Source organism: Megascapheus bottae, chromosome 35 (genome assembly GCF_031878675.1).
Source record: "Megascapheus bottae isolate mThoBot1 chromosome 35, mThoBot2.hap1, whole genome shotgun sequence".
Classification (NCBI taxonomy): Eukaryota; Metazoa; Chordata; class Mammalia; order Rodentia; family Geomyidae; genus Megascapheus; species Megascapheus bottae.
The window spans coordinates 629,832-652,372 of NC_143543.1; the positions used below are offsets into that span (position 1 = coordinate 629,832).

The following is a 22,541-nucleotide window of genomic DNA, read 5'->3' on the forward strand; positions in this document are numbered from 1 at the left end:
CTGACCACCTACAAGTAGAATTCCTGACCACCTACAGATAGAATTCCTGACCACCTACAGGCAGAATTCCTGACCACCTATAGGTAGAATTCCTGACCACCTATAGGTAGAATTCCTGACCACCTACAGGTAGAATTCCTGACCACCTACAGATAGAATTCCTGACCACCTGTAGGTAGAATTCCTGATGACCTACAGGCAGAAGTCCTGACCACCTACAGATAGAATTCCTGACCACCTACAGGTAGAATTCCTGACCACCTACAGGTAGAATTCCTGACCACCTACAGGCAGAATTCCTGACCACCTACAGATAGAATTCCTGACCACCTACAGGTAGAATTCCTGACCACCTACAGGTAGAATTCCTGACCACCTACAGATAGAATTCCTGACCACCTACAGGTAGAATTCCTGACCACCTATAGGCAGAATTCCTGACCACCTACAGATAGAATTCCTGACCACCTACAGGCAGAATTCCTGACCACCTACAGGTAGAATTCCTGATCACCTACAGATAGAATTCCTGACCACCTGTAGGTAGAATTCCTGATGACCTACAGGCAGAAGTCCTGACCACCTACAGATAGAATTCCTGACCACCTACAGGCAGAATTCCTGACCACCTACAGATAGAATTCCTGACCACCTACAGGTAGAATTCCTGACCACCTACAGGTAGAATTCCTGACCACCTACAGATAGAATTCCTGACCACCTACAGGTAGAATTCCTGACCACCTATAGGCAGAATTCCTGACCACCTACAGATAGAATTCCTGACCACCTACAGGCAGAATTCCTGACCACCTACAGATAGAATTCTTGACCACCTACAGGCAGAATTCCTGACCACCTACAGGTAGAATTCCTGACCACCTACAGATAGAATTCCTGACCACCTACAGGTAGAATTCCTGACCACCTACAGATAGAATTCCTGACCACCTACAGGTAGAATTCCTGACCACCTACAGGTAGAATTCCTGACCACCTACAGGCAGAATTCCTGACCACCTACAGGCAGAATTCCTGACCACCTACAGATAGAATTCCTGACCACCTACAGGTAGAATTCCTGACCACCTACAGGTAGAATTCCTGACCACCTACAGATAGAATTCCTGACCACCTACAGGCAGAATTCCTGACCACCTACAGATAGAATTCCTGACCACCTACAGGTAGAATTCCTGACCACCTACAAGTAGAATTCCTGACCACCTACAAGTAGAATTCCTGACCACCTACAGATAGAATTCCTGACCACCTACAGGCAGAATTCCTGACCACCTATAGGTAGAATTCCTGACCACCTATAGGTAGAATTCCTGACCACCTACAGGTAGAATTCCTGACCACCTACAGATAGAATTCCTGACCACCTGTAGGTAGAATTCCTGATGACCTACAGGCAGAAGTCCTGACCACCTACAGATAGAATTCCTGACCACCTACAGGTAGAATTCCTGACCACCTACAGGTAGAATTCCTGACCACCTACAGGCAGAATTCCTGACCACCTACAGATAGAATTCCTGACCACCTACAGGTAGAATTCCTGACCACCTACAGGTAGAATTCCTGACCACCTACAGATAGAATTCCTGACCACCTACAGGTAGAATTCCTGACCACCTATAGGCAGAATTCCTGACCACCTACAGATAGAATTCCTGACCACCTACAGGCAGAATTCCTGACCACCTACAGGTAGAATTCCTGATCACCTACAGATAGAATTCCTGACCACCTGTAGGTAGAATTCCTGATGACCTACAGGCAGAAGTCCTGACCACCTACAGATAGAATTCCTGACCACCTACAGGCAGAATTCCTGACCACCTACAGATAGAATTCCTGACCACCTACAGGTAGAATTCCTGACCACCTACAGGTAGAATTCCTGACCACCTACAGATAGAATTCCTGACCACCTACAGGTAGAATTCCTGACCACCTATAGGCAGAATTCCTGACCACCTACAGATAGAATTCCTGACCACCTACAGGCAGAATTCCTGACCACCTACAGATAGAATTCTTGACCACCTACAGGCAGAATTCCTGACCACCTACAGGTAGAATTCCTGACCACCTACAGATAGAATTCCTGACCACCTACAGGTAGAATTCCTGACCACCTACAGATAGAATTCCTGACCACCTACAGGTAGAATTCCTGACCACCTACAGGTAGAATTCCTGACCACCTACAGATAGAATTCTTGACCACCTACAGGCAGAATTCCTGACCACCTACAGGTAGAATTCCTGACCACCTACAGATAGAATTCCTGACCACCTACAGGTAGAATTCCTGATCACCCACAGATAGAATTCCTGACCACCTACAGATAGAAGTCCTGACCACCTGTAGGTAGAATTCCTGACCACCTATAGGTAGAATTCCTGACCACCTATAGGTAGAATTCCTGATGACCTACAGGCAGAAGTCCTGACCACCTACAGATAGAATTCCTGACCACCTACAGGTAGAATTCCTGACCCCCTACAGGTAGAATTCCTGACCACCTACAGGCAGAATTCCTGACCACCTACAGATAGAATTCCTGACCACCTACAGGTAGAATTCCTGACCACCTACAGATAGAATTCCTGACCACCTACAGGTAGAATTCCTGACCACCTACAGATAGAATTCCTGACCACCTACAGATAGAATTCCTGACCACCTACAGGCAGAATTCCTGACCACCTAAAGATAGAATTCCTGACCACCTACAGGCAGAATTCCTGACCACCTACAGGCAGAATTCCTGACCACCTACAGATAGAATTCCTGATCACCTACAGATAGAATTCCTGACCACCTGTAGGTAGAATTCCTGACCACCTATAGGTAGAATTCCTGACCACCTACAGGTAGAATTCCTGACCACCTACAGATAGAATTCCTGACCACCTGTAGGTAGAATTCCTGATGACCTACAGGCAGAAGTCCTGACCACCTACAGATAGAATTCCTGACCACCTACATGTAGAATTCCTGACCCCCTACAGGTAGAATTCCTGACCACCTACAGGTAGAATTCCTGACCACCTACAGATAGAATTCCTGACCACCTGTAGGTAGAATTCCTGATCACCCACAGATAGAATTCCTGAGCACCTACAGGCAGAAGTCCTGACCACCTACAGGTAGAATTCCTGATCACCCACAGATAGAATTCCTGACCACCTACAGGCAGAAGTCCTGAGGACCTACAGACAGAAGTCCTGAGGACCTACAGACAGAAGTCCTGAGGACCTACAGACAGAAATCCTGATGACCTACAGACAGAAATCCAATGACCCACAGATAGAATTTCTGAGGACCCACAGCTAGAATTCCTCATGACCTACAGGCAGAATTCCTGATGAGCTAGAGGTAGAGGTCCTGGCAAGGTGGAAAACCGCCCATCCAGGCCAGAGGGAGAGCAGGAAGCAGAAGGCCCAGACAGCAGAGCGACCGTCAAGTGCCTTGGCAGCAGCGTCTTAGAAACCCAGGGCCCAGCTGTCAAAGTTTATTCCCCTGGCCCAATATAACGCAAACAAACCATCCAGCAAGTTTACTCTAGGGCGCACATTCTGGAACACCATGAATTATACCACTTGGGAGAGAGGAAAAGAAGGAGCAGTGCCTCCGTGTTTACCGTGTGTGTCCATGGAGGAGGGGGTCCTAAGTCTTGAACTCAGGACCTGGGTAAAGACCCACAAGGCTCGTCCTCTACCACTGGAACCACAGCTTTACTTCCAGCCTTTTAGTGGTTAGGGATAAGAATCTCACAGACAAGCCAGGCGCTGGTGGCTGGAGCTTGAGGATCACAGTTCCATGCCGGCATGGGCAGCAAAGTCCTTGAGATCCTTATCTTCAATAAAATACTCAAAAAGCTAGAAGTGGTGCTGTGACTCCAGAGGTAGATGTCCGTCTTGAGCAAAAGAAGCTCAGGGACAGGGCCTAGGCCCAAAGTTCAAGTCCCAGGACCAGCAAAAGAAAGACTCTCTTCCTGGGGCTTCGGACCTTGGCCTTCAGGTGTCAGCCTCCTGAGTAGCCAGAATTATCGGTGTGAGCCACCAGCCCCTGGCTGGTTCTGTTCTCTTCGGCGACCAGGCTTTCCCAGCAGAAATTTCCTTCTGAAGTGTAACTCTGGAAAACTTTTTCCTGGTGTGAATTAATGAGTAGAGCCTCTGGCCAGGCCCGGCCCTGTCTCTGGTTCTGGTGCCACCCTCCCCCCCCCACCTGCCTCCAGAATGTCACTGGCATGAGAGAGGGAAAGGGAGCCAATGTGAAGGCAGATAAGGAGCCTGGAAGGGGGTGCCACCCCAGGCTCCTGGGTGTGGAGGGGGAGGAGGAGGAGGAGGAGCAGGAGGAGGAGGAGGAAGGGGGGATCATGGCTCAGCTGTGTGCTAATTGCACCATCTGTGGTTATGTCGAAGCCTCGATAGGCACAATAGACCGTGCTATTTTTTTTCCTCTCGCTCACATTTAGAGACAAGCTGCTTCCTGAATTGGCTTCATTTTAAGGCGATGGTGACACATTTAAAATGTGAACACGGAGCCAGGCCGGGCGGCTCATGCCTGTAATCCTTTTTACCTTTTTATCTCAGGAGGCTTAGCTCTGAGCATCACGGGTTCAAGCCCAGCCAGGCAGGAAAGTCTATGAGACTCTTTCATCTCCAATTAACCGGGAGAAAAAATACGGCTTGAAGTGGAGCAGTGGCTCAGGTGGTAGAGACCAGCCTGGAGCACCAAGCATGCAGGGACAGTGACCAGGCCCCGAGTTCATGTCCCAGGACAGGCGCCCACACCCCCCCAAAACCCTAAAGAGGAGTGCAAAGGCAAACCGGGGTTCAGAGGCGCAAGGAGACTCCCGGGAGGGTGACTCGCTCTCGGAGCTTTGCCCTAAAGCCACACTGTGGTCGGACCACACAAAGTTCAGCAGTTCACAGAGCTTCAGCCACTCGACGGCAGACACAGGAATCGAGGGCTGACGAGTCTTTTGTAAATCCTGGATCGCCGTCGTTGTCCTCGTGTGCCCATGTGCTCGTCCTCAGGACACATTTCTCTCAGGACCTTCTTTCCCTGTCCCCCCACCCCCCCAACTGACAGCTTCTCAGCCAAAGAAGCAATCCGACCATCACCAAGACCCCCGCGGTGTCACCCGCTCTTAAACACATCCACTAGTCCTCAGCCTTGAAGAGGGCATTCAAGGGGTCCTTTTTTTTGCCAGTCCTGGATCTTGAACTCAGGGCCTGGTGCTCTCCCTGAGCTAGCACCCTACCACTTGAACCACAGCACCACTCCTGGTCATATGCCGACACGCATACGTAGGTTCAAGCCTCCCCAGCCTCTCCTGTGTTCCCAGCTTCGGGAGATCGGGAGAGAGCAGGAGGATCTTGGTGGAAATTCTCCCAAGCAGCTCTCCACTAAACAAAGCAGCATGGCGGTCTGGCCAACATTCTGATTTTGCAGGCGGAGCACGCTCCATCCATCTGTCCCCGTCAGCACCAGTCTTTCTATCTCGGGAGGCAGTGCCATTGTCAGGGACGCGGTGACTCAACTCACAGGCCGGGTTTGAGGGGGGTCACTGCGGGGAAGAGGACTTTTCAAGACCCAGAGGCCAGTGGTACCAGGGCTCTGAAAGTGCAACTCTCATGTTCCATCTTGGTACACACACACACACACACACACACACACACACACACACACCCCGCCCAGGCCCCCGTCATCCTCTTACTATTCCAAAATTCACTCGGACGTGTGGTCTGCGGGACCCTGGCTCCAAACGTCATCATGTTCTCTCCCACCCATCCCATGGCCTGGGTCTGCAGGAACTTCCGAGCGGAAGCCACGTGAGCGCCGTGGTTCGCTGAGCTGCGCGCGTGCCGTGGGTATGTTTACCTCAGTCCCAGCACCTGCACAGGAAGTGGAGCCAGGGATGATTTGTGTCCAGTCTATACAAAGAAGTCCAGGGGACAGCGTATTCCGGGAACCGACTCTACACGTGCACGCCCACAGACATTTATCTTTCATTGCAAATCAATGCGAGCTGGAGCACAAGTAGCAGGGGGGTTTTCGGTGCCGTGAGCAGGCTCTTTGTACTTCAGACGATCTGGGTCTCAGTTGCTGTTGCTGTTTTTCTGATTGGTCCTGGGGCTTGAATTCAGGGCCTGGGCACGGTCTCTGAGCTTCTTTTGCTCAAGGCTGGCGCTCCACCACTTGAGCCACAGCGTCACTTCTGGCTTTTTCTGTGTCTATTGAGGAACGCTGTTCAGTGGAGGGCCAGATCCAAGACCCTGAAACCCGCAGCCAAGCTCTGGTCTGAGGGGACAGGACGCTCCTGCATGGAGCCTGGCCCGAGATGCCTGCCCGGCCCGGCTGGAGAAAGCCACTGGCGGCCACCGGCAATATACATCCACTAAACTCTCCCTGTGCAGAACCTGAGGGTGGCAGCCAGAGATCTCTTGTGTGCGTTTTCCTGTGTCACCTTGTGCAAGGCGGGCCAGGGCCAGGGTGAAAAGGCCCAACTTCTGTCCCTAAGACCGGGAGAGTCAGAACCCTTGCCTCCCACCGAGTGGACGGCCCTGGTCTTCTTCCTCACACGGGAGCCACCTGCATGTGCGAGCTGGGCCCGGCCGGAGGTGTGTAAATGGATCCTTCGTGCCTCAGGAAAATTCTAGAAGCGGGCAACTCAGGATCGAATCATTTCCTTTGTTTTATTCCGGGAGGGGACTGAACTTGAACTCAGGGCCTGGGAGCTGAGCTCCTTTTTTTTTTTTTTGCTCAAGACTAGTGTTCTATCACCTGGAGCCACAGCAGAACCTTCTGGCTTCTTCTGTGATTAACTGGAGATCAGGGTCTCATGGGATTTCCTGCTGGGGCTGGCTTCGAACCTGGGTCCTCAGGTCTCAGCCGCAGAGACACTGGCACCAGGATCATTGTTTTAGGTTTTGGTTTCTTTCCTGTCTTCCTTTTCTATTCTCTTTTCTTCTTCCTGTCCACTTTGCCAGTATTAAGAAAAACGCGGGGAGAGGACGGGGCAAAAGTTGAGGTGGTGAGGCCCACATATGTGAACCACAACAGTCTTTGCTTCCGCACCCTCCCCACGACCACGAGTGGCACGGCCCTGCTCGGGGCCTGCTGGGGGCTCCACACGGGCCTCTTTCTTCAGCCTCACCAGGTTACTGCCGGTGGGTGGCTGCGAGTGGAGCGGGTGGGGTCTGAGTTGTTCTCTTCTGAGTTAGTGAGGTGGCGGGCTCTGTACCCCAAAGAGAAATCCTCTAACTCCTCACTCTGAGAGGAGCCTGCTCTCCCCTCCTCCCCCTGCTCCTCCTCCTCCTCCTCCCCCTCTTCCTCCCCCTGCTCCTCCCCCCCCCCCATCTTCCCGTCCTGAGCCAGGGCTGACGGATTGGAGATGTCGGCCTGTCGGCTTGCGTTGGGTGCTGCCTGATGGAAAGCCACACTGAGGCAGAAAAATCTGTTTGCCATCAGCTCTTTTGAGACGTCCCGGCGCACGGGCGGCCAGCAGCTGTGGTCAGAGACTCCCTCCCCGGGGCGCAGGGCAGAGGCACGAGGCTCACTGGAGGGGAGGACACTGTTTTTAAAAAAACTCCATAACAGCAACAAAATTGGTTTCTCCAGAGGAACAGCAGAGTGACGGTTTTCCTAGGGACCCAGGAGTCGCTAGGAAATAGTCCATTCCCACGTGGATGACTCGGAGCTGAGCCGACTCTGGCTCCCCGAGGGCCGGGGCTCCCCTCGTCCACAGAACGGCCCTCATTTGGCCGTCCTGCCTCGACACTGCCCCTGATCTCAACCGGAGTGGGCTCCAGCCTCCCACTGCCCCCAAAGTGCCGAGGACGTTTCCCGGTAACACCCGACCTCAACCCCTAGAGCGCAGGCTCCAGAACCTTCCCTGCCACATAGCCAAGGCCAAACTCGGGCCGAGTGCCGTGAGACAGTGACCCGTCTCCTCAGGTACCAGCTGGTGCCGTTTTACAGTGTGGGTGCTGCGTGCTCAGGACGGCTCCGTGCTGGACACAGTGGCTCCCGGGAGAGAAAGCGGGTGGGGCTATGCAGATGCTCAAGTCCCCAGAAAGCACAAAAGATGGGGAGGGGGGAGGGGAAGGAGCACGGGGAGAAAGGCGTTCACTGAATGAAACCCTGGGCCTCACTTCCTGCGGAAGGAGAAACTGTGCTCAGGAAGCAGGGACCTGCGAACCCCGGAAGCTGTGCTCCAAGTGGTAGAGGGCTAGCCTGGAACAAAAGAACTCAGGGACAGCGCCCAGGCTGTGAGCTCAAGCCCCCCAAAGAGAGAGCAGCATGAGCCATGAGCGCCATTTCAAACGTGTCTGACTCTCTGTGGGTGGGGTGGGGGGCCTGGGGTGGGGGCCTGGGGTGGGGGCCTGGGGTGGGGGGCCTGGGGTGGGGGGCCTGGGGTGGGGGTCTGGGCTGGGGGTCTGGGCTGGGGGGGCCTGGGGTGGGGGGCCTGACATGGAGCCCGCACCCCACAGGCTGGAGATGGAAGACCCCACAGGAACCACCACCTTTTCTCCCAGCCGTAACAGAGGGCGGCTTTGACTTGAAGGGCGTCTTTCCCATCAACACACCTGGAGTTTCCTCGGGCCTGAGCTTCCTCTGCCACAAACCACAGCGAGAAACACGGGAGCTGCTGAGGGGAACCACAGGGAGAGATGGACTCCTTCTGTGGTTGTGTGTGTGTCTGCCTCCCTCCTAAGGCAGCCTCCTTTATGGCACAGCCCCTTTCCCGGGGAAACAGGACAAGTCCAGAGGGGCGGGGTGTCAGAGGCCTGTCACCTCACCTCAGCCAATCAGCAGGCTGAGATCTGAGGCCTGAAGTGTGAAGCCAGGTGGGACAGGAAAAGTCCATGAGACTCTTGTCTCCCACTGACCACCACAAAGCCACAAGTGGAGTCGTGGGTCAGGTGGTACAGTGCCAGTAGCCTTGAACACAAAGAAGGGCAGGGACAGCACCCAGGACCTCAGTTCACACAGCACAGCGCTAAGGAGCAGTGCTCGGGCGGGCCCCGAGTTCAAGCCTGGGTGTGCGCACGTGCACGCGCACACACGCACACATGCACGCGCACACGCACGCGCACACGCACGCACACAAGCACACATGCACACACGCATGCATGCACGCACACACGCATGCACGCACACTCTTCGAAGCAGAAATTACAGACGGGCCGAGAAATCCACAGGCAGCTCCAAGACCTCCCTCCACCCTGGCCCAACTCTGGCCCAGGACCCAGCCATAATTGCCTCTCCCTCCCTGCTGGGAGGTTCAGTGAGGGCTGGGGTGTCCTGCAGACAGGGCGACTCCCGCCCCAGGGGCCCCCAGCTAGCCTGGAGGGGGGGATCCAGTCCCTTGCTGGGGAAATCAAAGCACCAATGAGGAATTAGTCAGCAGATGGTGTGTGGCTCTGAACAGAGGGGAAAAAGGAAGGAGGAGAGGGAGGAGGGTAGAGGGAGGAGGACGGGAGGGGGAGGAGGGGGAGGAAGGCACGGCGCTGGGGTTTTGACGAGTGCACACATTTTAGTTCACTTCATCATCACCGTGCATTAGAGAAGTGTCCGCCCGGCACACAGGTAGGGAGCTGGGTCCCCAAGCCGAGTTCGCAGCCATTCCCCCCCCTGCCCCGATGCTCCATCTTCACACACAGACAGTGAGTGCTTGATGACTCTTCCCCCAACACCCCAGACAGCTCCTGCGTTACACTTCTGCCACTTTCTGTTTTTGTCGGTCCTGGGGCTTGAACCCAGGGCCGAGCACTTCCCCGATCAAGGCTCCCCCACTTGAGTCGCAGCTCCATTTCTGGTTTTCTGGTGGTTCACTGGAGACCAGAGCCTCAGGACTTTGCCGTCCAGGCTGGCTTTGAACCGTGGTCCTCAGATCTCAGCCTCCCGAGGAGCTGGAGGCACAGACGTGAGCTGTCACTCACAGGACAGCCCATTCCTCAGTGTCTCTCCGAGTCTGGCAACGCTGCCCCTCGAGCGTTCTTCTTTCAAACTTTCTCCTTACATCCATGTTACGGCGGTGTCTGGTTTGAGGGTTCAGCACCCCGGAGCTGGAGGGCCTCTTACCATTTGTTTTGTGTGTGTTTTAATTTAAGAAACAATCGCACAGGGATGACTCCAGGCCACGCGCTATTGAGTTAGTTAAAACCACTAACCTATCGCATTTAACGCAGCCAACACTGCACAGGGCAGGCTCAGCCCTGCCAATATTACCGGTGGAGCCGGCCGGGCCCCAGGGCTCAGGGTCAGGGCCCAGGGCGTTACAGGCCATCGCCCCACCCCTGCGTGGACTTCACACTGGCCGCTCTCGGGATCTGGGCTGTGGAGAGGTGCTGGGGTGGAAGGGGTTTCTCTCCTGGCCGCCGGGCTCTGCTGCGGGGCAATCCAGGCTGGGCTCCTCCTGTCTTAGCTGGGAAGTCAAAGCTTGTTCCCTGAGCTCCCCCTGCACACTGCGGGGTGCACTTGCACCTCCTTATTACAGTGATGATGGTGATTAGCGCGGGGATTCAGAGGTAGAAACAAGGGTAGAGACTGGGCCCTGGTGGCCCCGGGGCCCTGCTCCCCCTCGGCGGGGCGGGGTGGGGGGGGGAGGAGGCCTCAAGGAGAAGAAACACCAACCACCTTCCTCTTCATGAGCAGCTGGGGTGCCGGTACAGAGCTGGACTCACGGGGAGACGGAGGTGGGCAGGGCCCTGCTCCCTGAGGGCCTCCCTCTCGGGCTTTGGGAGAAAGCCAACGCGCCTGGCCCGCCCGCCCACCCGCCAGGCTCTTCCTGCGGGCCCAGGGTGGGCGAAGCCAGCATGAGAACTCACCAGCTGTGCCCACACCACCTCTGTGCGTGGACGTGTGAGCCAGGAGAGCCAGATCTCCCATCCCACTGGGAGCCAAGCCAGGGGCACGGTGCTACACGGGGTGGGGTGTGGGGGGCAGCACTGAGGAAGGAAGGAAGGAAGGAAGGAAGGAAGGAAGGAAGGAAGGAAGGAAGGAAGGAAGGAAGGAAGGAAGGATCCATACAGACTGAACCCGTCTTCCCTAGGTTGCTGGCTGTGTCCTCGGCCACAGTCCCAGGACTGCCTCCTGGCAGGACTCCGTGAATGGAGGCGAGTCCAGGGCAACGCTGATGAGGAGCGGTACAGGATACTGGGATTGTGTGCGTGTGCCCGTGCGTGCTGGCACTAGGGCCTGACCCCGGGGCCTCACACTCTCGCTTGGCTTTGGGAGATGAGAGCATTAATGGACGGCCCCCCTCCCCCGGCCCCTCCACCACCAGAGCTGGCTTCAAACCTCGGTCCTCAGATCGCAGCTTCCTGAGTCGCTGTGATTGCAGGGCTGGATAACTTCTTTCTTTTTACTAAGCCATGTCTTGGGAAACTGCTATTCAATATTTTTCTAATTTTTTTTAGAACCATCCAACCACCAAAGGGTGCCTGCGATCCCAGTGCAGATTCTCCTTCTGCATCGTCTAAATCATGTTTTTTTCTTAAGGAAATCAAAGCAGCGTGCTGTCTCCTAGGCCCTTCTGTCTCTCAGGAGGAATTCGGAGAGCTCCGGGCTTTGGCCGTGAAGAGGATTTTAAAGCCCAGAAGGGAGGGCATGTGAGGACAAGGCCCGGACTCTCAAGTCCTAAACCCTTTGTGCAGGCCGCCACATTGAGAAGCCTTTCTTTTGTGCTGGTCCTGGGTCTGGCGCTGTCCCTGAGCTCTTCCATTCAAGGCTGGCGCTCTACCCCTTGAACCACAGCTCCACGTCTGGTTTTCTGGTGGTTCCCTGGAGATCAGAGTCTCCTGGATGTTCCTGCCCGGGCTGGCTTTGAACCTGTGGTCCTCAGATCTCAGCCTCCTGAGTAGCTGGGATGACAGGCACCAGGCAATATTAAGAATTAATACAGGATTAGACAGGAACAGGATGGAAAAAAAACCAGAAAACAAAAAAGATGTGTAAGTTCCCCACCTCGACAGCCTGGGCCTGACGGTGTTGGGTCCTTAGCGGCCGCCTGGAGGGCCTGGGGAGCTGCACTCACCTCCCCCACCCCCCGACAGGTCTCCATGGAGAACTGCTTCCCCGCTTTGCGCCCCCTCTCTGCGCCTCTCCTCGCACAGAACTGCTGTCAGCACCTATTTCCTGGGCCATGTCCAGTCCCGCCAGGTCCACCAGCGGCTCATTCCGCGGGACAGGGAGGAATCTGCACGGTACCCGGTCTGGAGGTGCAACAAGATGCAGCTCAAGGCCAAGGCAGCTGTGTTGTGTGCGTTTCCACTCTTCCAAAACAGGGGACAAAGTTCCCACGGCACTGTCCCTACTCAGGAGGCTGGGATCTGAGGATCGCGGTTTGAAGCCAACCCCAGGCAGGAAAGTCTGTGAGATTCTCATCTCTGACCAGGGCAAGAGCTGGAAGTGGCGTCACTGGTAGAGTGCCAGCCTCGAGCAAGAAGCAGCTCAGGGACTGCGCCCAGGCCCTGAGTTTAAGCCCCAGGACTGGCGCACGCGCGCGTGCGCACACACACACACACACACACACACACACACACACACACACACACACGGGGGGGGGGGAGAGCTGGGGAAGATGGGGTTTGGGGGGGGAGATGGGGGCCAGTGAACCCCAGAGAGCCAGCGCAGACGCTGAGAGCAGCAGGGACGGCTGCATGCATCTCTTGCTCATTCAAGAACTTCCAGAAAAGGCTGGAAGGATGGAGAAGGGGTTTCGTTAGAAAAGTAGTGTTCCATGCTGACAAGATGCTTTGTTTCTTCTTCTTCTGAAGGGAAATAAGCTCCAGGAAGAGAGAGAGAGAGAAAGAGAGAGAGACAGAGAGGACGGCAGGAGCGGGGTGGGCGAGACGCGGAGGAGACATATGGGGAGGGGAGAGGGGCGAGGAGCGGGAACGCGGGACGCGGTGGGAGCGGGAACCGCCTCCAGAAACAAAATGCCAGCCGTCTGGGGAGAAGCCTGGTTGTCAGGGTGGCATCGGCGCTCACCGGAGCGGCATCTCCTGTCTTCCTCCCCCAGCGCCGGGGACAGACAAAAAGACCTTCCAGGCAGCGCGCCCTGGCTCACACCTGGCTTCCTGGAGACTCGGGAGGCGGAGGTCTGGAATGGTGCTGTGGCTCAAGAGGTAGAGCACCAGCCTTGAGCAAAGGATCCCAGGGGGATGGCCCAGGCCCTGGGCTCTAGACCAGTACCCCGGGCACACACAGCCCCCAAATACCTCGCTAGCTCCTCCACTGCACACCCCGGCCCTTTCCCCAGGGGAAGCTGCGCAGCGACCCCGGGTCTGGCTGAATCACGTCCACATCGCAGTCCGCGTGTATCCCGTGTCTGTTTGCTTGTGTGCCACCACGGCCACACCCCCAACGCGCCCCCCACGTGGGGTCCCGGCCACCGTGCCTGCCGTGGCTCTCTGTGCTGCCCCCCAGCCTGTGCCCCCGCCCGGTGCCCTGCCCCCCCTCCCCTGCCCCTCCCCTCTCTTCCCCCCTCTTCTATTTTTTTTAATGGTACCTGGATTTGAAATCCTCTTCCCAATCCCTCCTCCCCTGCCCGTCCCTTCCTGTCCTGTGGCAAAAATGCACTCAAGTCCCTTGGTCATCTCATATTGTCACAGTATCTCACTTTGTTACCTGATGTATCGGATATATTTGTATTTGGTTATCTGAAATTGGAGAGGGAAGGGGGGAAAACGAGATGAGGGGTGGGGAGGGGGAAGGGAAATGGGGACCACGACATGAGAAAGGTATCAATGTGTGGGAATTAAGGCACCTCCTATCTGGTGAATATCATGTCACCCTTCCATTAATTACAATAAAATATATAAAAAATGCACTCAAGCTCCAGGAGTGGCACATGTGCACGCGTGCACACACGTCCACGCACACACACGTCCACGCACACACGTCCACACACACACACGTCCACGCACACATCCACACACACGTCCACACACACGTCCACGCACACGTCCACACACACGTCCACACACATGTCCACACACACACGTCCACACACATCCACACACATGTCCACGCACACACGTCCACACACACACACGTCCACGCACACATCCACGCACACGTCCACACACATGTCCACACACACGTCCACGCACACGTCCACACACACGTCCACGCACACGTCCACACACACGTCCACACACACACGTCCACACACATCCACACACATGTCCACGCACACACGTCCACACACACGTCCACGCACACGTCCACACACGTCAGATAGAGGGCGCGGCCCGATGCGGGCAGACAGAGGGTCCTCCTGCTGCCCTTTTCTCCTCACAGGCCCAGGGCGGGCCCTGCTCAGAACCTCCGAAATGCCACCCACGGCAAATCACACGCACGCATGCACGCACACACATGGAGGCACGCACACACACACACATGCAGGCACACACACACACACACACACATGCAGGCACGCACACACGCACACACGCACACACACGCACACATGCAGGCACACACACACGCACGCACGCACACACACACACATGCAGGCACGCACACACGCACGCACGCACACATGCAGGCACACACACACGCACGCACGCACACACACACATGCAGGCACGCACACACGCACGCACGCACACACACACATGCAGGCACGCACACACGCACACACACACACATGCAGGCACGCACACACGCACGCACGCACACACACACACATGCAGGCACGCACACACGCACGCACGCACACACACACATGCGGGCACACACACACACATGCAGGCACGCACACACACATGCAGGCACACGCACACACACATGCAGGCACACACACACACACATGCATGCACACACACACACACACACACGCACGCACGCACACACACACATGCAGGCACGCACACACGCACGCACGCACACACACACACATGCAGGCACGCACACACGCACGCACGCACACACACACATGCGGGCACACACACACACATGCAGGCACGCACACACACATGCAGGCACACGCACACACACATGCAGGCACACACACACACACATGCATGCACACACACACACACACACACACGCACGCACGCACACACACACCGTGCTCCGGAACAGCTGCCCGGAAGGCGGGGGAGAGGTGAGGCCCGCTCCCCATGCTCTCCCCTCGTCCCTCAGCCCCCCACCTTCTCGCTTCTTCTAAACAGCATCCCCCCTTCCATTCTGAGGCACATGGGGAGCGAGCGCATTAAATCTCACAGCAGAGGGTAGCGCAGAGCGGGGCATTTCCCAGGGCTAGCCACTTGCATTTCAAAACCACTTGTGTGCTCGGAAATTTAGCAGAGCATCCGTTTCCCATGGAGGCCGGCGTGCCCACGAAGGGGGCCTTTCAAGGCCGCGTGCTGGGTGGGGAGAGGAGGAGGGGCTGCGGAAAAGCTGCATTCCTTTTGACGTTCATGGCTGGGGGACGTCCAGTAAGTCACCTCTCCAGAGCTCACGGCTTGGCACCATCGTTGCACTTGACTGGCACTGGGGACACAACAACGCAGCCACGCCGGCCCCGCAGGGCCAGACCCTAACCCACGCCGTGCCCCGGCCCCGGGATGCCTGCGGGCTTCGGGGCTGGGCAGCTGCGGGTGGTGCCCTAAAATGTGCCAGGGCGCTGGAGGAACATGGAGCCGACGCTGAGAGAGCGCCCAGAACCACCCGCCAGAGGTCACCAGGGGCGACATGGCGCTGTCATCACCTCCCCCGACACCCGAGAACATTCTAGCAGACTTCTGAATCTGAAAGAGAACATTCCCTCCCTCCCTCCCTCCCTCCCTCCCTCCCTCCCTCCGCTTCGGTGCCAGTCCTGGGGCTTGAACTCAAGACCTGGGCTCTGCCTTTGAGCTTCTCCATTCATGGCTGGTGCTCTACCACCTGGGCCACAGCTCCGCTCCCAGCGTTTTGGTGGCTCATTGGAGGTGAGCGGCTCGGGGAACGTTCTTGCCTGGGCTGGCTTTGAACCGGGGTAGCTGGGATTCCAGCCCGAGCCTCCACCAGCAGGTCACTTCCTGGGCCGCTCCTTTCTGGACCACCGAGAGGTGGTGGAGTGGGGGTGCTCTCTGGGGTGCACGTGCGCTCTGCGGTCCCGGGGCGGGCAGGGGATGAGCATTTGAGCTTTGTCCACACAGCCGGTCCCAGCCGGCTGGGGACACGGGAGGGGGACGGGGCATGGAGGGGATGGAGCCGCTAGGGGCCGCTCCCCGCCACACTGTGGTCCCGAGGTAAGAGGCAGAGCAGCAGGGTTGCTAGGTAGCACTGGGCGTCATGGCAACCGGACTCCTATTTTTAAAAGGTGTTGGTGAGCACACGCACACACATGCGTGTGCATTGAGGGGGAGGGGGGTCCAGCAGTCCTCCAGGAAGCTCTGGGGTTTGCCATGGTGGGGCGGGGAGGGGGGACCGAGGCAAGGAAGATCAAAGCACCAGCTGATCCAGAACCCGGCACATCATACGGTTCTCTCTTCCTCCCCCTCCTCCCCCTCCTCCCCCTCCTCCTCCCCCTCCCCCTCCTCCTCTTCCCCCTCCTCCTCCCCCTCCTCCCCCTCCCCCTCCGTCCTCCTCCTCCCCCTCCTCCTCTTCCCCCTCCTCCTCCTTCCCCTCTTCCTCCCCTTCCTCTTCCCCCTCCTCCCCCTCCCCCTCCTCGTCTTCCCCCTCCTCCTCCATCCTCTTCCCCCTTCCCTCTCCCTCCCCCTCCTCCTCCTCCTGCTTGTCCACACAGCAGGAGTAAGAGGCCGTCCCACGGGTTTCCTTGGACGTAGTCACTCTCCAGGCGTGTTCTCCTGGCCTTGGAAGCCTCTGGAGGTCTCTAGAGTCCACCCGGCGAGCTGAGCCCTGCCCCCCTCTTCCCATGACGGCGGGTCTGCTTGCGCCACTCTGGGTCAGGGACACCCACAGATCCACGCACCCACCGTGGGAACGGGTCACTGAGGGGGCCGGGCCGCTGGCGCCCTCTCCCGCCCCTGCGCCCACGTATCAGCTCCCTTCTCCCATCTCCTTGCTACAAATCCAGACATGGCCAATCCGTCAAGAGCGGAAACCACCAGGGCCCTGGAAGGCCCTGTGCCCCCGCCAGGGCCACGGTCCATGGCGTCTGGTGGCATGTCTCTGGATTGTTGCAGACGATTTTGTGCCGAGCGCCTGCCCCACCCCGGCGGCTGGCTCACGTCCGCCACGGCCGGGGTCTCTTCCCACCGGGAGAAGAATTGTCTTTGAAACACAGAGACAGGATAGGGAGGAAAAAAAACGAGCAAACATCCTTCACAGAAGTAAAAAACCAGCCGGGCCCTGTGCTCACGCCTGCGAGCCCAGCCACTCAGGAGGCTGAGATCTGAGGACCTCGGTTCAAAGCCAGCCTGGGCAGGAAAGCCCTTGAAATCCTTATCTACCACGAGCCACTAAAAGACTGGAAGTGGCGTTGTGGATCAAAGCGGTAGAGCGCCAGCCTTGAGCATAATGACGCTCAGGGATGACACCCGAGTTCAAGTCCCAGGACCAAACAAAACCAGAGATAAAAAGACAAGCAACGGGGCCGGGAGCGTGGCCTGGTGGTAGAGTGCTCGCCTAGCTTGCATGAAGACCGGGGTTCGATTCCTCAGTACCACACACATAGAAAAAAGTCAAGCCGGAAGTGGAGCTGTGGCTCAAGTGGTAGAGCTCCAGCCTTGGGAGAGTCCAAGGACAGCGCTCAGGCCCCGAGTTCAAGACCGGGACTGGCAAGAAAAAAAAAGACCAGCAACGTGCAAGCCGGGCACAGCAGGCAGTGGTCATTTACCACAGGGTGGACGCCCTGGGCTGGCAAGCGCTGGACACCGGGCAGGAGCTTGGTCGGGGGCTGGTGGGGCATCCTCGAGCCAGGGTCCAGCCAAGCTATCAGCCTGGACACAAAGCAGACTGGAACTGGCAGTGGATGAGAACAGAGATGTGTGGAAAGGGCAGTGGGCCGGGCGTGGTGACACACGCCTGTAATACCAACTAGTGGTGGGGACGACAGGACGGGCCAAGCTGAGCTCCCGTCTTCACAAACCACGATACACGGACGGCACGGGTCTGCAATGTCAGCTCTCCACAGGAGCCTCAGCCCGCCCAGGACGAGAATGCGGGACGCCATTTGAAGTCAACAACGCATGAAGTGTTGGAGGCCTGGCTCAAGTGGCAGAATGCCTGCCAAGCAAGCAAAAGACTTGAGTTCAAACTCCAGAACCATCAAAACCCACAGACAGGCAAATGAACAAGGGGTAGCTCCGTTTTTAGGCTCTGTGCTGGCTAACGGGAGGGTAAGAGTCTCTTGGACTTTCCCGCTCAGGCTGGCTTTGAACTGCGATCCTCAGATCTCCGCCTCCTGAGTAGCTGGGATGCCAGGCGGGAGCCACCGGAGCCCGGCTGCTCTTTTATCTCTTTGAAAAACTCTTTGTAAATTGCTACAGTAAAGGCGACGTGTGAGGGGATGACAATCACCTAAGTCACATAACGAGCACATTTCTTTTTGAACCATGTCCCCCCTCCCCCCCTCTACTTCTTTCTTAAGCCGACGCCGGGCACCTGGGTGTGGCCTCTAATGCCCTTTGGTACAGTTCCATCGTCCTTAAAGTGAGCTAAAATTGATTTTTGCTCTCCGGTTCTTGTTTGTTTGTTTGTTTCAAGGCTAGGACTGATGCTTTCGCTCACCGGCTGGCGCTCTACCAACTGAGCCACGCCTCCAAGCCCGAGGTCCTCAGACACAGGCTGGACACGCAGACACGGGCGGGGTCTGGCTGGAGCGAGTCCCGAGGTGTGTCGGGACACCGCTCAGCCCTAGCTACTGGTGGTGAGGCCATTTCAATTTTCTTGATATAATCTGAATTTCTACATGGTGCCCGCGTAGCCGCTCGATGGGAAAGGAAGTCCGCACAAACCCGGTATGGAATCTACTCCAGCGGTCACAGCGCTCCCCGGAGAGCCGCGGTGGCGGGGGGTGTGAAATGGGGTGCCACGGGCGGAGCGCCAGGCTCCACACAGACGGCAGCAGGCGTCGGGTGGTGACACTGTCTGGGGACAGCCGGGCCGAGGGGCGGCTGGTCTTCCGCCCTTCCCCTCTCCTCACTTGCGGCCCACCTCTGCCCACCGCTGCCATGTTTGATGGCCCCCGCCCAGAGTCCACAGAACCAAAGACTTCTGGGGACTAAACACCCCAGGAAGGTGGCAGTTTCTGACGTTGTTCCTGGCAGGGACACTGTCATGGCCACAAGGTGACTGACAGAACCCCCCCCCCGGGCATGTTGTCATGGCAACAAGGTGACTGACAGAAATGACCCTGGTACACTGTCACGGCAATGAGGTGACTGACAGGAACCACCCTGGTATGTTTTCAGGGTGACAGACAGGATCCCCCCGGCACGCTGTCAGGGTGACTGACAGGATCCCCCCGGCACGCTGTCAGGGTGACTGACAGGAACCACCCTGGCACGCTGTCAGGGTGACTGACAGGATCCCCCACACTGTCAGGCTGACTGACAGGATCCCCCTGGCACGCTGTCAGGCTGACTGACAGGATCCCCCACGCTGTCAGGGTGACTGACAGGATCCCCTGGCACGCTGTCAGGCTGACTGACAGGAACCACCCCATCTCTGGCTGCGCCAGCATTCCTCCCGCCTGCTGCCCTGTGCTTCACCCTTAAAGCCCCACCAGCAGGGGACGCCTCTGCCGTCCGCCCCCCCCCGCCCCCCGCCCCGCTCGGCACAGCCTTGTCTGTGGACTGGAGCCCTGGAGCCCTCTGGAGTCTCCGGGGATCACCGGGCAGGCGCAGGGGGAGGCGCCCCGCCCCCGCCCCCCCCCCCCCGCACGCCGCCCCCGCTCACCGGTTGAGCATGTTGGACTGGTAGATGCGCTTCTCGTGCGTGTTGTAGCAGCTGCTCTTGGGCTCGGGGATGAAGCTGTGCTCGGAGAGCATGTCGGAGGCGGCCGTGGTGATGATGGCGACGCCGTCCCGCACGCGGGCGGGGAGGCCGTAGTCCCACTCGTCGTAGGAGACGGAGATGAGGCCCGTGGGGAACTCGGGCGGCACCGTGTCCGTGTCCCCCGCCACCAGGCTGGGCACGATCCACGTGTAGCCGTAGCCCGTGAGCCCCACGGAGTGGGCCACCGCGAAGATGTAGGCGGCCTCCTCCTTGGTGCAGTAGAGCAGGATGACGGGGCTCTGCAGCTTCTTCAGCTGGTTCTGGATCTTGGCGTCGCCGTCGTCCAGCGACATGTCCAGCAGCAGCACCTCCTCCAGCTCCCAGCCCACGAAGCTGTGCTCGATGGTGCTGCGGATCTTGTTCACGAAGTCCTGGTACCCGGGGAAGTAGGTGGTGACGATGGAGAAGATGTACCAGTCGTACTCCTCCATGATGTTCAGCATCACCGACGCCTGCTGCTCGATGGAGGGCCCGAACTGGAAGAACATGGAGGAGTCGTCCTGCGGGGGAGGCGGGGAGGGGGAGGGCGTCAGTCAGCGTGTGCTGGCAGTGGGCACCGACGCTCTGGCCACCACTATCCTTGCTACCTCCTTATCTTCAGCACGCTCAACCCCCCACAGAGCCGAGGCCCACGCATGTGTGTCCGGGGGGGACGGAGCGGGGGACACGCCCTGGGGAGGGGCCCTGCACAATCCACACTCGAGACACCACAGAGCCAGGGCGGGTGGCGCCCGCCCGTCATCCCAGTCCACAACTAACCACCAAAAAGCGGCGAGTGGAGCTGTGGCTCAGGGATAGAGCGCCAGGCTTGAGCAGAGGGCGGTCTGGGGACTGACTGCTCTCTGGCCCTGAGTTCAAGTCCCCCAGGACAGGTATGAAAATAACGGGTGATGACAACGATGAGTGACAGGCGTGGAGCAGGCCTTGTGCCGGCTGTGAGTCCTGGCGGGAGGAGCGGAAGGTGGATGGAGGGGGGCCGATGGGAGATGGGTTTGGGGAGGGGAGGAGGAGGAGGGAGGGACTGAGGAACTCAACAGCAGCATCCCTCGGGGCAGGGCCTCCAGGGTGGAGGCCCAAAGGCGGGGCTTGCACCGCGTGACACGTGTGGACACACACTCGCATTCCCCCAGACACACACAGGTCCTCGAGGCCGGAGCGGGTGACAGCAACCTCAGGACATTAACCTCATTAGATAGGGGCGTTCATCCTCATGCCCGCATGCGAGTGGGCCACGGTTCTAGGGATCCCCTGCCCCCAGACTCCTCAAGACCATTCCTGGGAACACCTCTTTCCCTCTGGCTCACTCTGCCTCTCAGTCCATCCCCTCTCTCCATTTTCTCCTGAGCGATGGCCTCTCTGCTAAGAGGGTGGACCGGGGAGAAGAGCTTTTCCACCCTGTTATCTGTGTCGGGAGAGCAGCTGCCCAGGGAACAGGCGGAATGTGACATTCCCAGGCCGTGCATCCCCGCGTCCTGCCCACCTGACACTGGCAGGGTGGCCCCGGGGGGACAGTCGCGTGCCCAAGCCACGGCCACTCCGGGGAAAACGGTGCTCAGCGATGGGTGGCTGAGGGTGGGCGAGACCTGGTGACCGTGTGACAGCTCTGAAAGATTCTCTTGTTTTTTGTCGGTTGTGGGTCTTGAACTCGGGGCCTGGGCGCTGTCCCTGAGCTCTTTTGCTAAAGGCTAGCGCTCTGCCCCCCGAGCCGCAGCTCCACTTTGGACTTTTTGCTGGTTAACCATAGACAAAGGGTCTGAGGACATTCGTGCCCTGGCTGGCTCTGAGTCGTGGTCCTCCCATCTCAGCCTCCCGAGGAGCCGGGACGACAGGCCTGAGTCGCGAGCGTCCAGCTCCCAGGTGCTTTCTGGTTCCATGCATGGGAATAATAGTTTGAGAACTAGGAAAATAAATTTTTTGCAAAAAAATAAAAAAGTGAAATGGGATGGACGCGTGTCAAGTGCTAAGCAGGGAGAAGCGTTTTCCGTAATGATCGGGCTCCATTCACGCAGGCGGGGCCGTACAATCAAGTGCACTCCACGCCGCTGAGCGACGCAGGCACCTCCAGGATGCACCGACAATGGCTGTGTAAGTGACAGCAGCTTGTGCCGTCCAAACCACTCCGTGTGAAGGAAGGCCCGAGGGAGAGCTCACAGGACTGGGACGCCCGCTGAGGAGCAGTGCTGGACGGACCAGCCGGGGCAAGATTTCCAGAATAAAAAGATGGTGACCTGTGCGCGTGTGTGTGTCTATATATCTATATATAATTTTATCATAATTGTATTAAATTATAATTAACATCAAATCAATAGACCAGATTGCATTATATAACAGTAAAATTATTGATTATAATGAGTGATAAATGGTTCACAGTATAGTTAAATTAATCATAAATTAATCACGCATCTCCCTGTGCCCATTTCATCGGCATACCGAGTTCATGCATGGAAGGGCGTGGAGGAGAGGACAGTGGCCGCGAGGTGGACACGGCGCTTGCTATTAGTCTACAAGGCTATCACACCCCCCCCCACACACCCACAGTCAAGAAATCAAAACA

At 57.4% G+C, this 22,541-nt stretch overlaps 1 protein-coding gene across 1 annotated transcript in view; it reads right to left on the reverse strand.

Moving 5' to 3' along the window:
• Positions 1 to 22,541, reverse strand: part of LOC150042454 (glutamate receptor ionotropic, NMDA 2B-like) — a 132,213-nt gene that overhangs the window by 52,562 nt on the left and 57,110 nt on the right. The window contains 1 exon segment of the mRNA XM_090324445.1: positions 19,889 to 20,487. Coding sequence (XP_090180571.1) covers positions 19,889 to 20,487 — 599 coding nt within the window.